The sequence below is a fragment of the Falco biarmicus genome, chromosome 6, assembly GCF_023638135.1.
Source record: "Falco biarmicus isolate bFalBia1 chromosome 6, bFalBia1.pri, whole genome shotgun sequence".
Classification (NCBI taxonomy): Eukaryota; Metazoa; Chordata; class Aves; order Falconiformes; family Falconidae; genus Falco; species Falco biarmicus.
Genome location: NC_079293.1, coordinates 78,424,854 through 78,439,037, shown reverse-complemented (window position 1 = coordinate 78,439,037; position 14,184 = coordinate 78,424,854). Strand labels below are relative to the sequence as shown.

The 14,184-nt window shown below is 44.7% G+C and overlaps 1 protein-coding gene across 6 annotated transcripts in view; it reads left to right on the top strand.

Annotated features, from left to right (window-relative positions):
- Positions 1 to 12,274, top strand: part of EVA1A (eva-1 homolog A, regulator of programmed cell death) — a 224,266-nt gene extending 211,992 nt beyond the window's left edge. For 4 of the 6 annotated variants that reach the window (XM_056344310.1, XM_056344313.1, XM_056344314.1 and 1 more), the window contains 2 exons: positions 3,265 to 3,435; positions 10,800 to 12,274. In XM_056344310.1, coding sequence (XP_056200285.1) covers positions 3,265 to 3,435; positions 10,800 to 11,170 — 542 coding nt within the window. In that variant the 3' untranslated portion in view covers positions 11,171 to 12,274. Of the gene's footprint in view, positions 1 to 3,261; positions 3,436 to 10,799 lie in introns of all 6 variants that reach the window. The other 2 variants (XM_056344312.1, XM_056344309.1) reach the window with 1 other exon arrangement.
- Positions 12,275 to 14,184: the final 1,910 nt, after the last annotated feature.

Below are 14,184 nucleotides of genomic sequence, written 5' to 3'. Positions count from 1 at the left end.
GATCATGGTGATTCTTTCAAGCAAGAAAAAAATAATATTCTGAACTCATTCTTATTCATTCTAAACATTTGACACTTTTTGTTTAGGTTTCACATTTTTTTCATTAATTTTTAAAATGTGCACCACTTTTCACACAAAGATGGCATTTTGAAATTAGAAGCTGAAAGAATGTTTCAAAACTAGCGGAAGGAAGTATTTGGACATTTCTATAATCTCTCTTCCCATCTTATTTCTTTTATTAAAACTATTTGCTGAAGTCAGCCTGGCATCATGAGTAACCTCTCCTGTGCTTGTACTGTGGTGTTGGGCAAATTTACTGCTAACTGAAAGAATTTTGCTCAGCTTTGGTGTAAAGTCACAGGGAAACAGTTTGAGTTACTGAGAACAGCTAAGAAAGGGTGGTGAAGAAAAAAACAGTAGTAGGTGAGCCGATTATGCGTAGACAAGGTCTTCAAAGCCAGCAAGGAGGAAAGGGGATGTCTTCTAGTATGATCTTGGAATGAATACCAGACCAGGGAACCACATAGCGTAGCAACACATGGCCTTTGTGGAATTGTGTTTGTTTTTTCCCTCCTGCATAACTCCAGTTGTTTTCTGTCTTTCCTGTCTGTGCTTGTACAATCCTGCAGAGGACAAAACCAGTTCTGTGGTTTTGGGGAGCTCTTTGCCAGAGTATAGTGTATGCAGATGAGTATTCATTTAAAAACTTGTTTGATTGCATCTGTTCTTTGGACAAGTCTGAAGTAAAAAAAAATAAATATTTTTCTTAAAGCTCTCATGAAAGGGGTTATGCCTTACTCCTTCTCCCAAATACACCACTATTGCATGGCATGGTTTACAAGGGCTGCCCCACACCCAGCAGAAGCGGTGTCCATCAGAGCCTTTCCTGGTGGATCTAGCACATGCACAGGGAAGTCCCCACTGCAAGTATAATTGAAACTTTAGTCCTAGTGAGATCCCATCAATGTGTTGACAGTGAGGGGCAGGTGGGTTGTCACTAACCCAGAACTGGACACGTGATAGAGCATGGCGCAGAGGCCCCAGGTTCATATCCTACCAGCTCTGTAGGATATGAAGTATCCAGCCACACTAACTGGACTTCAGTGCAGTTATAGAAAACTTCAGAGACCTAGCAGGAACCTGGAGCCACCTAACTCAGTGATCCTTTGTACGATGAGATACATGGTTATGACATATATATATATAGATGAGATTATATCCTGGTGGTGCCATTCATTTTCATTGTAAAGAGATTTTAGATTAACTAGTTCAGAGGCAGACCTCCGTATGTAGACATCTCGGGCAGGATTCAGTTACGCCCCTTCAAATGTGCCATTTGAGATGCTGCCCTAGAAGAGTGAGTGAGCGTTTCCCCCACATCCCTTCTCATACCTGTCACCTCTGTATGGATGTCCTCCTGACCCTGGGGTGTCTTAGGGGCCTGCATATGAGCAAATGCATCAAGCTGTAAGTGTCTGCTAGGGGCAGAGCTGAAGGACTCTCTGGGATCTGTCAACTAATAGCAGGATTCAGTTGCCTCAGTTTAGATGCATAGTGCTACTTGAGATGCTCTGAAGTATCTGATTTTTAGGTTCAGTTCTTAGAAATGAAAAAAATTACCCTCCTTCCATGGATTTCTTTGCAGGAACAGTGGTAAAGAAAAATCCAACCGCTTGTACAGACATAGATTTATCAGAGAGATGAAAGGAATGATTAGAGGGCACACTGGTGCCTACATCTGCCTTAAAAGATTTTCTAAAACTTTACTATTGTTTTCCTGCTGAAAGTGCCCTTGGCTCTCTGTGTGCCAGTGCCTCCCTTTGTACAACTGATCTTCCGTGATTTCTGTTCTCCTAAAGCAAGAGGTTCTTGGGATCTGCCACCCAGGCACCGATGTTTAAAAACTACGCTTCAGGGCCAGTCAGCCAGTCATTAACACCCTGGTAGCTGTTAACGTGTGGCTTTCCCAAGGCCATGCAGCTATTCAGTGGCAGAGGTACAACTGTGCCTGTATTCCTTGGGGCTGCTCCCTTACAGCAACACCTGGACATCCATCACCGCTGCTTCTCCTCCGAGGCACGTTAGGAGCTGGCATCCCTGCACGCACATTCATGCACTCAGTCCCTCTCCATCCAGTATTACCTGTTCCCTTTGACACCCCTCAGTTCCTGTTCCTGCTTCCCTGGGTTGAGCCGCTTTCTGGCACGCGCAGTGGGAAGCTGAACATGACGTCTCATGCTGCGGGGTTTGTAGGGAAAGGAGACGGATCAGGCAGCCGGTAAACACAGACCATCTTGTGTCATGGCTGCTGTCAGGGTGCCTTTGCTCACATGGCACTGGTGGCATCATCAGAGCTGGACCTGACAGTTTCCTGCATTTAATACCTGTGGATAAGAGGAAGCCAGGTGCAAGTCTGTGATTTTGCAGTGCAATGCTTGCTTTTGGCCAGAACCAGATGCCCAGGGAAGGGAACCTGAAAAACTGTAATAGCTACAGTTAAACAATCACATGGATGATGGAGCTGGATCCTGTGCACTGACTTTTTCATGTGTTTAAAACAATTAGTGTTTTGTGACTAGTGGGGGTCTCTGCTTGCAGATCAAGGTGCGGGGGAGCACTCAGCAGCGAGCTGATAAGGTCTGAAAGGGTCTCTTTGAGCCTCCTGGAATTAGCTGCCTCCTTAGCTCCAGTCTTCAACAAATAAAATCAAATCATTAACCCATGTTCACTCACCTCTCCAAAGGGGAAATGGTTTCTGGGTGAAACACAATACGAGCGGGCTTCTGAAGGAAGTCATAAACTCAGGTCTGCCCTTCCCTGCAAAGGCTGAAGAGAAAGCACGTCTGTTTGCCAGGTGTGGATGGATCACTACAGTGTGACACTGGCAGAGGGTTGCCAGCTCTGCCTGTGTTTTCCAGTCCTTATTACAAGCTTAGCTGAACTCGCTGTTGATAAAGGCTCCTTTGATTTACATAAGAGAAAAGAAACCTGATTATATATTTGCTGTAGCATAGGTGGGTGTGTCTAAGTGGTGACATGAAAGAGCAGGAGACGGGGGAGAGAAGATGCTGTCTAGGTGCAGACAGGTTATGTGCTCAGCCGAAGCTACCTGAGAAGGTTTAGTTGCCCCCCAAAGAGGGGCAAATTTGGGTGCCTTGCTGTTGAGCAGCTCCAGGTGAAGGCAGATGCTGACCTGATGGGGATAGGGCAGGGTAAGGCTGGGGCACGTGCCTCGTTCCTCATTCCCTTTCTGTTTCAAAGCAGAGAAGAAGAAAGGGAGATCGGCCACCTTCTACCCTCTAGACAACTCCCCCTCCCTGGTTCCTGTGGATGAGACACAACCGCCGGCACTCAGCAGCAGCATGGAGCCCGTGGGCGTTAGCACAGAGATGGCACTGCTCAGCAACATCCTAGCAGCGTATGCCTTTGTCACAGGTAGGTCTGGCAGCTGCCATCTCTCTGGGCTCTCACAAGCTCTTTGTGGACCCTCAATTGAGCCTACATTTCACAGTGACCTAGGGCTAAATCTACCTCTTTGAACTGTTTATATTTTTCATTCATCTCTTAGCAAATTTTCCCTTGAAGGACCTGACCAGGGCAGCTCTAGCAGACAGTACATAACAAGGTTTATTGTGCTCTGTTTTCCACTGGATTTGCTCTCATCTGGAGTTAAATACAATGTAATCTTACATGTGGTATTATTCCTAATGCTCCATTTTCCTGGAGATCAAAGCCTGGCTCAAGGCAGCAAGCTTGTTGTCCTGTAATTTGGAAAATAAGCAGCACTCAGATCATTACCCTGTTTAAGAGAATTTGGCTTATCTTCAGTAGAAGTGTGAATATGAAATAACTTGAGAGTCTACTTAATTGTATATTTAAATCTAGTTTAGAGTAAGTTTTCCTTGGATCACAGTTTATCTTTCACCCACATGTACCTTTCAAGTAACAGAGGAGCAGTCTTCTAATAAGATTCACTTTAAAAGTTGAAATAAAGATTGTGTGCCTTACTGAGTGCTTCCGGTCAATACTGTTGACAGCAAAAAGTACAGTAGAGGCAGGTGATATAGTGCAAATATTTCCCATCCCACAACTGCATGAGGTACCTTGTCAGCAGTAGGCATTGCCTAGACAGTTGGAAGACCTAACTTTAAAAAAGGAGGAGCACTGGCTGAATAGCATCAGATGCACTAATTCAGCATGTTTTAGGCCAGTCTCTGCCGCTTTTTCCAGGAGGGCCCTGGTTTCTGTGTAGCTAGCTTCCTGAGGAGGACGTACTGTTTGTGGTCACTTTTTTCTTATGGGTGTTCTCCATTTGGTTAATAGAAGGTTCGTATCCTTATTACCCTGCAATGCTTATTACCAGGCAATATTACCTTGCTAGTAATATTAATATGTTGCTTTTCTACTACATGCTGTTAATAATTCTGTGTACTGTGGCCAGTCTGCTGGCACCGCTGTAATGCAGTTATGCTATTCTGGAGCACTGGGGTCTGTATAACTAAACCTCCAATATCTATGAGCTAATTTTTCATGTCTGTGTGCCATTTAGTCTTGCTAATTCATTAAATACTAATGCATCGTCGGTGCTGTGCTCTTGCTCTTACGAAGATAGCACCACACTGCTACAGACAAGTATTTGGATTTGAAACAACTGACTTGGGCTTTGCATTTTGGAATCACTGAGTATATCTGCACGTTTAGTGGAGGGTCCCTCTAAAAGGACCATGAGTGGTGAATGCAAAGTTTTTCCCTTCTACATATCCAGTGGTAGTATCAGGATCCATCTTTTTGTGACCTTTAAGAAGCAGGCAGCTTAAGTGGAATTGGTAGCGTTCTTCACAAGATAGCTGAGTAGGATATATTGTTTCTTGCTGGGCTTCTCTAAGGAAAGAAAAAAAAAAAAGGAGCCTTCTGTCTATCAAACTTCTCTCCCCTCCCCTTACTTACAGTTGCTTTTTTTTTTTTTGTCATGAGAATACCTGCATTCTCAACCTTACTGTAAAATAGAATGCTGTTAATATTATTTTCCCCATCTGAACAGTAATGGGCATGGGCAGCAGAAGGTCTTAGGATTTGTGGTCAGGGATAGTTGGGACTATGATTCAGGGCTGCTGCTGCTGCTGCTGCCCCAGAGACTTCGCTTCCATTGACCACAGCAGAACTCTTTGACCCTGCCTTCGTTTTGTAGGGCACAAGGCCTCAATTCATCCCCTTCACAAGGTGTCAGTCTTGGTAGGAGCCTCTAGATTTTACTGTAGCACAAATAATAAATAAGGATGGCTTTGACTGTCTTGTTGCTGTGCAATTTGCTAGCCCTTTCATGATGTGGTCTTGTAATGCGTTCATATCCACTGGATGTCAAACAGGTAAAACTCAGACCTCATGACTCTGGTTTCCAGTGACGAGTTCATGTTTTCCAGTGTACTTAACCATGTCTGTTAGATGGATTTCATGTAACATCTCAATGATATATGTGTTCAGTTTGTTATTTATTACAAAAATAGTTGATAGCTGCCCCATGAATTGAAGCAGCAGATGCCCTAAACCATCTTTATCTGTTACATGTAATTTAGCCCTCTGCTTTTAGCAGAAAGGATGGATTTGGCATGATTTATTTTGTTATATGTGAATATGGAGAGGTTTTAGATTGTGAGTACGAAGACAAACTGTGTCACAGGGCACAAATATAATTTGCATAAAACTAGAGCACTGCGCATCCCTCTTCATATTGCAGAATTTGAGCAGCAGAACAGTTGGAAATTTTTGCGCTCTTCTGAGTTTGGGACCCTGAAGGCAGCTTAAGCCACAGCAGCTGTTGATGTCTATAGAGGAGCCATTATAGTGGCTCAGGAGAGGCAGGGTATGGAGTGCCAGGGAGGGCTGGTTCTGGCTCACTCATCTTCCCAACACTCCTGACCACAGCCTTGGTGCCAAAGAGAAACATTAGTGCAAGAACTGCTCTGTTTCATGACACTAAAACCCTCTCTCAGGTAAACTCTGCAGACTGAAAGTGCTGTATTCAGGGCTTCCCTGTGCTGGTGAGTTGGCTCAAAACAGGACTTCGCAAGAGAAAATTGTAAATAGGCAGGAGCAACATATAAAGGTGTTTTTTCTGTTGGGGCAGGGGGTGGTGTGTATCCTCAGACCCACTCTGGGAAAAAGAAGCTACGGGCCCTTGCTGTTTCGTGGGTAAAGTGCGTGCTTGAAAGGATGATCCACTCTACTACTTTTCCTGCCTCCTTGCAGTGGAGTGTCTCTTAACCCGGGGAGAGCATCCACAGATCAGTGGGATCCCACCTGTGCTCAGCGGTGTTCACATTTTCTGCACAAAATGGCAGGTGTGGGCAGGCAACCGCAGGTGAAAATCTGCAGTCTCGGTCACTTGCACCTGCAGAGTCTTGCAGTGCACAAAGGGGTGAAGTGCCAATATTAGCGAATGACTCTGTGCTCATTTCCACCATCTTTTTGACTCATGTTCCCATATAAAAGTTGGGAATGTTCCTATTGACAACTGAGGAGTGAAAAATCACAGCACAGCAGGAAGCAAAGCCTTTTTGCAGGAGTCTCGGTTTTCACTGTTGAATCTGTTTGCAGCTATCATCATGGTTAGGAGTATCAAAGCCAGTTAAGTGTTAGTCTTCTGCCAGCTTCCAGAGCCTTGAAAACAACATTTCTTTGGAAAGAGGGAGAAAAACTGAACGTTATCAATGAGAAGTGAATTTATCAGCTGATCAAACAAATAAGTATTATTTAGAGTTCAGTCTTGCAAAAGACTCAGATACCCTTAATTTATAGAATTAGGTTTTTAATTAGATGCAATCTCTGCCTACAAACCTCAGACCTGTTATTTGTCATGGAGCTGTTCCAAAACCTGTCTAAGTGTTTGGAAAGACTTCACCAGTCTCAGTGGCAGCTGGAACTGTCTTTGCAGTCACAGTCTACCAGCAAGACCAGAACTGTCCCTTGTGGTTATATAAATATTAAACATTCAAATTGTATTAGAGAACTTCCAGTGCCTCCTTTTGGACAGGGGACTTTGGCTTTGTTGTTGCATTCAGGCTGAAGTAGTCAGAGGGAAACCTCTACAAATCCCTGTTTTATTCTTCTTCCACAAGCAACGCTTTGCTGCCAAGTTATTAACAAAAAACAACCCAGGGGAGATCATTCCAACTTTTAGACTGCTTGGCCTGAGCCTTATTAACAAGGGGCTCCTGGAGAGCTTCCTCTCTTCTACCAGGGGATTTCGGCAGCCTGTGGGGCTAACTGTAAATTCCCTGGAAGATATTGCTCCTACTGTTTGCCTGGCCATACTTAATGCTGAACCTTTTACTGGGGCCCTCTGAAATGTTCCTCCCCACTGAGGTTTCTGAATGCATGAAGCCATCACAGGAAGCCAGCACCGTTAATGCCTAGATTGTTTTTTATTTATTGAAACAATTTATTATAATAGCAATAACAACCTTGGCCTGGGGCATTTCCTGGGGAATTAATGGCAGTCTGGGCTGATGCTCCCAGCAGATTGTTAGCCCTCAGGAAACAGGCTCTGTAATTGCTGCTGGTTTTGTTGGAAAAACAAAATAAAATGTGTTTCTAATTTTTGGCCAGTTTGAGTGCCTAGAAAATGGTGGCTTTTGTATACAGGGTTATAAAAAGCATATATCTTTTGTCTGCATGTATTAAATTCAGGCTTGAATCAGTGACATTTTCATCAATGCCTTCAGTTCAGAAAGAGAAATACCAGGAAGGGGAAAGGTAAGCCCAGCTAAAGAGACTGACAGCAACTGGGTCCTGCCAGAAGTTTAGGAGAAAAATATAGCACTGAGCTGTCATCTACAGCAGTGGAAGCGAAAGCTACACTGGTCAAAATCCATGCCTTAATGGGTGCACACACACACATGCACACGCGCACACACACACACACACACACACGCACAGCAAAACTGTGTTACTCTTGCTACTGATGTCCATGCACTTTTAAAGAGCTTTTTTTCAAATATAATGAGTGTTTTGAGGAGCTTCAGTTGACATGTTGAACATGAGCCACCTTCAAGCTTTTGGAAGATGCTGAGCATCCATTTGCTGAAAAGAATGTCCCTTTTTGGTCGTTCCAAGTAGAACATGCAATGGTGAAGGCTCTCAAATCACTTATCAACTGTCAAAGCCCTGAATCTAGGCTGTTGCTGACTTGGCTACTTCAACTGAGAAGAAGCAGAGCCCGTGGTTTTTAGCTTAAGTTGCTCTTTCTGCTGTGAAAAAACAGAGATGTTGCCATGCAAGTGGATTGTACCTATGATAAATACCAAGACTGCAGTTGAATGTAGGGTTACAGCTCAGTGAGGAAGTCCAGACAGTGTCTTAGATGTTGACAGAGTAGCTGTAGGAGCTCATTAATGCCACCGGAGCCAAAGATTCAATTACAGCCATTGCGCTGCATGAAGGGCTATACATATGAGCACAAGCAGGGGATGAAAAATGGTTGCTTGAGCAGCAATCAAGGTGCAGATTGCTCATGAGCTGGGTGCAGTAGCATGGAAAAAGGAGTGTGGAAAAGAAAGGAAAAGCAGGACATGGACAGAAATGGGGGAAAGAAACCACATATCTGCGTCTCAGGCTCCATTGGATTAATTTTTTTATTCGTTACTTTAGAAGAGTGAGCAGTGGAACTAGTGCAACCAAATCAAGCCCATGTGTGTGCGGGGATGTGGTGCTCGGGAAAGTGTGCCTGGCATCCTGTCAGCCAGGCAGAGTGGAGGCAGACTGCACCAAGCATCTTCCAGTACAAACAGATCAGTCCTGCTCATTTGTTCTCATGCTCCCATGCTCTGCGTGTCCCCTGAGCCCTCCTTAGGCCTTCTTGCAAAAGGAGCTTTGCAATTACTGTCCTGAGTTATACCGCATATGAAGGTTAAAGCACTACCGGGTAGTGATTCTACTTTTCCGTGGGTTTTCAAATCTCTAAAATTTAGGCCACTTATTTACTGTTCACTAAGTACCAGATGGGCAGCAGCTTTGCTACTGTGCAGACGGGGCTGTGGTTTTGAGTTCTGCCCCTTGATTTCAGAGTTGCCATTAGCGTCATTGGAGCCAGGATTTCACTTGGCCAGACTGCTACAAGAGCCATTGGCACATCCTTCATGCCTGCTTTGGTATCTTCTCTTTTACCTTTGCATCTTTGCTGTCTCACTTTTGTCAAAATATCTTAGCTTAAAACCTCTGACTTTGGCCTCACTTTCCAATTGTTGCTACTTTTCTCTCCTCTTTTTTCTTTTTTTTTTTTTTTTACTTGTTGAATGCACCTGCTGCAGTTTTCTTCTCATTTTTTTTGTAGTTTCTCTTCAGCCTGTTTTTTCCCCGTGCCATCCACACCAACCACTCCAGCAACAGTCTCATCTTTTATGAGCCAATTTTCCGACTATCATGACATCTTCCTCCACCTTGGCTTGTCAGTCGCCTTTGAGATTTGTTTGAGAGAGAAGTGCACAAAGGCGTTTCATCTCTGTAACTGTTCCATGAGCATCTTCAGGCATTGAACTATATGTTGCCTTGAACAGTGCACAAGTCAGTGTTTAGGCTCTGGCCACAGAATCAGAGAATAATTTAGACTGGACGAGGCCTCCACGGGTCACCTGGTCCAACCCCCTACTAGAAGATGGCTAACTTCAAATTTAGAACCAGCTCTGAAATTAGAGCAGGGCCTTGAATATCTCCAGGTAGTTTCCAGTTCATTGTCTGCAAACTTTGCTTTAAGGAAATCAGCTGGAGAGGGCAGTTTCTAAAAGCACAGTGTTGGGAAATGAAGGTATTGTCCATGAGAGTAGCCTTTTAGTTACAGAGATCTTAGGCGGCTGAATGTTAGGCTCTCAGCTAGTGGGAACTGTTACAACTCCATCGCTGAGTTCAAGGGAGCAAGATTCCTTTGAGGAACTGACTCCATCCTTGAACTCAGGACTCCCAACAGATACAGGGAAGTAGAGCTGGCCTTGACACGTCTGCTTGGTTCACCTTCACCCATTCAGCATCTCTATAAACCAAGATGATTCAGCCCAAGGGAATTGCAGTAACAACATTTATCATAATTACGCTTCTAAGTAGTCCCATGAACCAAGAGAAAAAAAAAGGTAGTAAATAAACAAGATGACCTAGTGTAAAAGGCATTCTGGATCCTTTGGAGTCTTGTTCTATCACTTCTGAAATGTGGCTATGCAGAATTCATCCTGTTAGTACACTGACTCCAGCTCTGCTTGTGTAGCACAGGTATACATTTTGGTGGTCTGGGCGGAAAGCCAGCACACTTGCCTTAGATAAGCAAATGAAACCTATGAATAAATAATATGCATTTTTCCATGCTGCAAGGCTTCCCATTTCAGCTGGGGCACAGCACAGGGCATATAAAGCTCTGTAATCATCTTTATTCCTGGTACGATGATAATGGATGTGACAGCAAGATGCACTTAGCTGCTGCTGGGTGCGCAGCACCCTGGTGTCAACCCCCCTCACGCAGCTACTGGAATTAACATTTAATTCTGTGGGCTGCTCCTTCCCCTTCCAGAAAACTCCGAGACACGACTGCAGCGAACCCACATTCTGCATATGGACAAATGCCTTGGGAGCAAATCCACCGTTTAAATTCCCCTTCCTGATTTCCCCGGGGGATGATGCGAAGGAGGGCATGGAAGTCAAACCCAGCTATTCAAAACCCTGCCCCTCCAGAGATGGCGGCTGGTACGGGCGCAGAGGAGCTGTGTGTGGTTTGTTCTTCTAAACGTTGTTCTCAACAATTGTTTCCTTCCTCCTTTCAGAAAACCCCGAGCGGGCCGCTCTGTATTTCGTCTCCGGCGTGTGCATTGGACTTGTCTTGACCCTGCTGGCCCTGGTGCTAAGGGTGTCCTGCCGAACTGACTGCAAATGCTCCTCCGCCAAAAAACCTCCTCGGGAGCGGGAGAGCGACAGTGACAGCAGCAACAGCGACGATGATTCAGACACCACTTCGGACCTGTCTGCCCGCAGGCACCGCAGGTTCGAGAGGACTTTGAACATGAACGTCTTCACTTCGGCGGAGGAGCTGGAGCGAGCTCAGCGGCTGGAGGAGCGGGAGCGCATCATCCGGGAGATCTGGATGAACGGCCAGCCAGACATTCCAGGGACCAGGAGCCTCAACCGTTACTACTAAGCGATGGGGAGTGCAACCATCCTGCCCTGCACCCTGTGGCTCCTCCACACATGATAGAGGAGAGGGAGGGAAGGAGTATTATGTGGGTGTCTCCCCTTGTCCTTTCAGGCATGCTACTTGGAGCAGTGTGGATGGACAGCAATATAGCTTTCCCCGTCTCCTTCTCCCTGACATACTGCTATCGCTCCTCTTCATGGACGCTTTCTCACTTCAGCAGAGTTGGTTGTCAACTTCATTTCTTAGTAGGAGGCAGGGAGGTGACAATTACAGTCCTCCCATGTGGGACTTGGAGTTTGGCATGCTGTGGTACAGATGCTCCTCTGTTGGCTGAGGAGAGAAGTCATCCCAGATTTGGTGGTCATTGAGGATTTTTTGGTTTCCCTTTCCCAAGGACTGTGGGAGAATTGTGAACAAAACGACAAATATGGAAGGATGATTTGGGAAGGGAGGGGGAGGTGCATCCTGACTGATTGTCTTGTGACTTCAGAAGCCATAAGATTAACCTAATTAAAACCCAACGGCAAATATGACTTGTTAAGAATGGGGGGTGGGTGGGGGAGGGGGATTCTTCCATCGTGAAATCATCTCGGTGCTTGGATGTTTGCCCTAGTGTATTCAGTTATTTATGGCTGTCCTTTCATCTTCCTTTTCAATGGGAACATTTAGGTTTTTTACTGACACCTCAGGGATAAAATCCTATTATTTTTTTGAGTCTGTTCTCCCTGCTGGCCCCTGTCAAACACAACCCAACCCACCTCCAACAGTGAAATTATGGTAATATAAGAGATGTGTCAGTGACTGGTGAGAAGTTAACAACCTCAAAGAGGTTGAAAAGGGTTTTCTTTTTGTTTTGTTTTAAATATATATATATATATTTGAAGATGCTGCACAGGAATGTGCCTTATTCTTTTTTTTTTTGTTGTTGTTGTTGTTAAACTACAGTTTTCCTATGGATAGCAATGCACAATGTTTTATATATTTTATTAAAAAAATAATTAAAAAAGAAAGGTCTATGTTTACCAGAGGAAAACGGAGACAGAAGAAACCGCATATGACAACAGGATCGGTAATAAATGCTAAATAAACTCTGGTTTGCTTCAATACGTTTGAATTTGCATTCTCACTTTTGGCATAGGTGTTCCTCGAGGGAGATGCTTTGGAAGAGTAGCGTACCTCTGCAAGCAATCAAGGCTGACATCTGCATGCAGGAAACTGGAGGTGCATTTTTTCGTTGGCTGCAGCCCATCAGTCTTCTTCTGTGGTGCACATGGTAGGAGCAGCCAAGCAATGTGTTGGTTCTCCAGGTACTATCCCAAAGCCTACCTACATCAAAGGAAAGTCCCGGTGATTTCATGATGCTTTTGCGTCTGTCCCCAGACCCAAGTCATACCTGGGCCAGAAACAAATGTTAAATGAACGGAAAAAAAAGACATGGAAAAAAAGGCATAATATATTTTAGTGCTCTTTCAGTTGTCCTATGAAGTGTTCAATGGGGTATCACCACCCTATTCACTCCCAAGCACCAGTTCACATCGGTCATAGAGCTTGGTGTTTTTCAAGTCTGTATGATGCTGCTGTAGTCTGCATGGCTTTGGGATGTGCTCCTCTGTCACGTAGGCATGCTTATGTCTTTAAGAGTTCACAAAACGCAGGCAAAGCAAATAATGACCAAAAGCTCTGAATGCCCAGAGCTTTCCCCTAGCCTCGAGGAGAGGTGAAGATGGGTGGATTTGCCCACAAGATGACTGAAGAGGTTAGAGTGGGGTTGCTGAGGGTTCATGTGCTGGGCCAAACAGCTACATGGTGGGACAGACCCCTGACACCAAGGGCCTTTTTGGCACTCTTTGGGGTCACTGTGGGACGCCTCTGGCAAAGGAAAACTGCATTTGAAGTACCCACAACTACTTCTCCTGGCTCTTGCAAGGCGAGAGCAAAGCTGAGTAACTGCAACTGGTGGTACCGGTAATGTCAGGGATCAGGCTAGCTGGTGAGAGGTGGCTTCACCTGGGAAAGCAATACTAGTACCCCAGAGCGGGTCTTGGTCCTGTGGAGGTTCAGATGGAAAGACTCGCTGTTGACCCAGGATGTAATTTTGCAGCTGATATATAGAAATAAAGCAGGAGGCAGGTCCCAAATCCTGGATGTATCGCCAGGTGCTTTGCTTTAGCTGAAATGTCAAATGCACTCTGGGGAGGGTGTTGAGCAAAACGACAGCGGGATCAGTTTTGTTGGCCACGTGTTTTTCCCTATAACAAGATACAGTCCCTCATCCTTGGTGATGAAGGGACAGCAAATTTTCAGATTTAGACTGCTGTGTCCTGGGAGATAGCTTGCAGAACTGATTTTAAAAATGATATAAATGAATGGGTTTATGTATATGATTTTTCCAAATTAATTTTTTTGACCAGAGGAAAGAGCAAGTGCAGTAAGTCTGAGTATACTTCATATGCAACTGAGGGATTAAAATACTGCTTCAAATGTAAATCACAACTGATCCCAAGTTAAAAATGGATGAACCATTCTCCCTTAGCATTGCTAGTGCTGCTGTAAATCTTCCAGACGAAGTCTGCAATACAAAGGAGCGGGTTATGCATGTCTCTTTTCAGAGCTGAGCAGGCAAGCCCAGCTCAGCCTTGCCCTAGGTAACAAGATGTAACAGAAGTAGACCCACTGTCTTCGCAGCACATGCAATACTTTTACGTACCTTCTAGCTCCTTTTGTCTCAAGGCCATGTATTTCTAAAAAGGCTTTGACTAAAGGAAAAGAAAAAATACAATCCTTTGAACCGCTGTAAACGAAAGACTCTAAGTCATTCTGTAACTATTTCTGGATTTGTCCCAAAAGTGCTGAATAGTTTGTCTGGGGGGAAAAAAAACACGATCATGATTCGTGGGGCAGGAGTTGGTGGTTTGTGTTTAACTCTATAAACCAACGAAGCAAAACCACTCACCTGGAGTACAGAAGAGCTGGATTTACTGTGGGAGGGGGTCAAAACCATATTTCTCATGCCACAG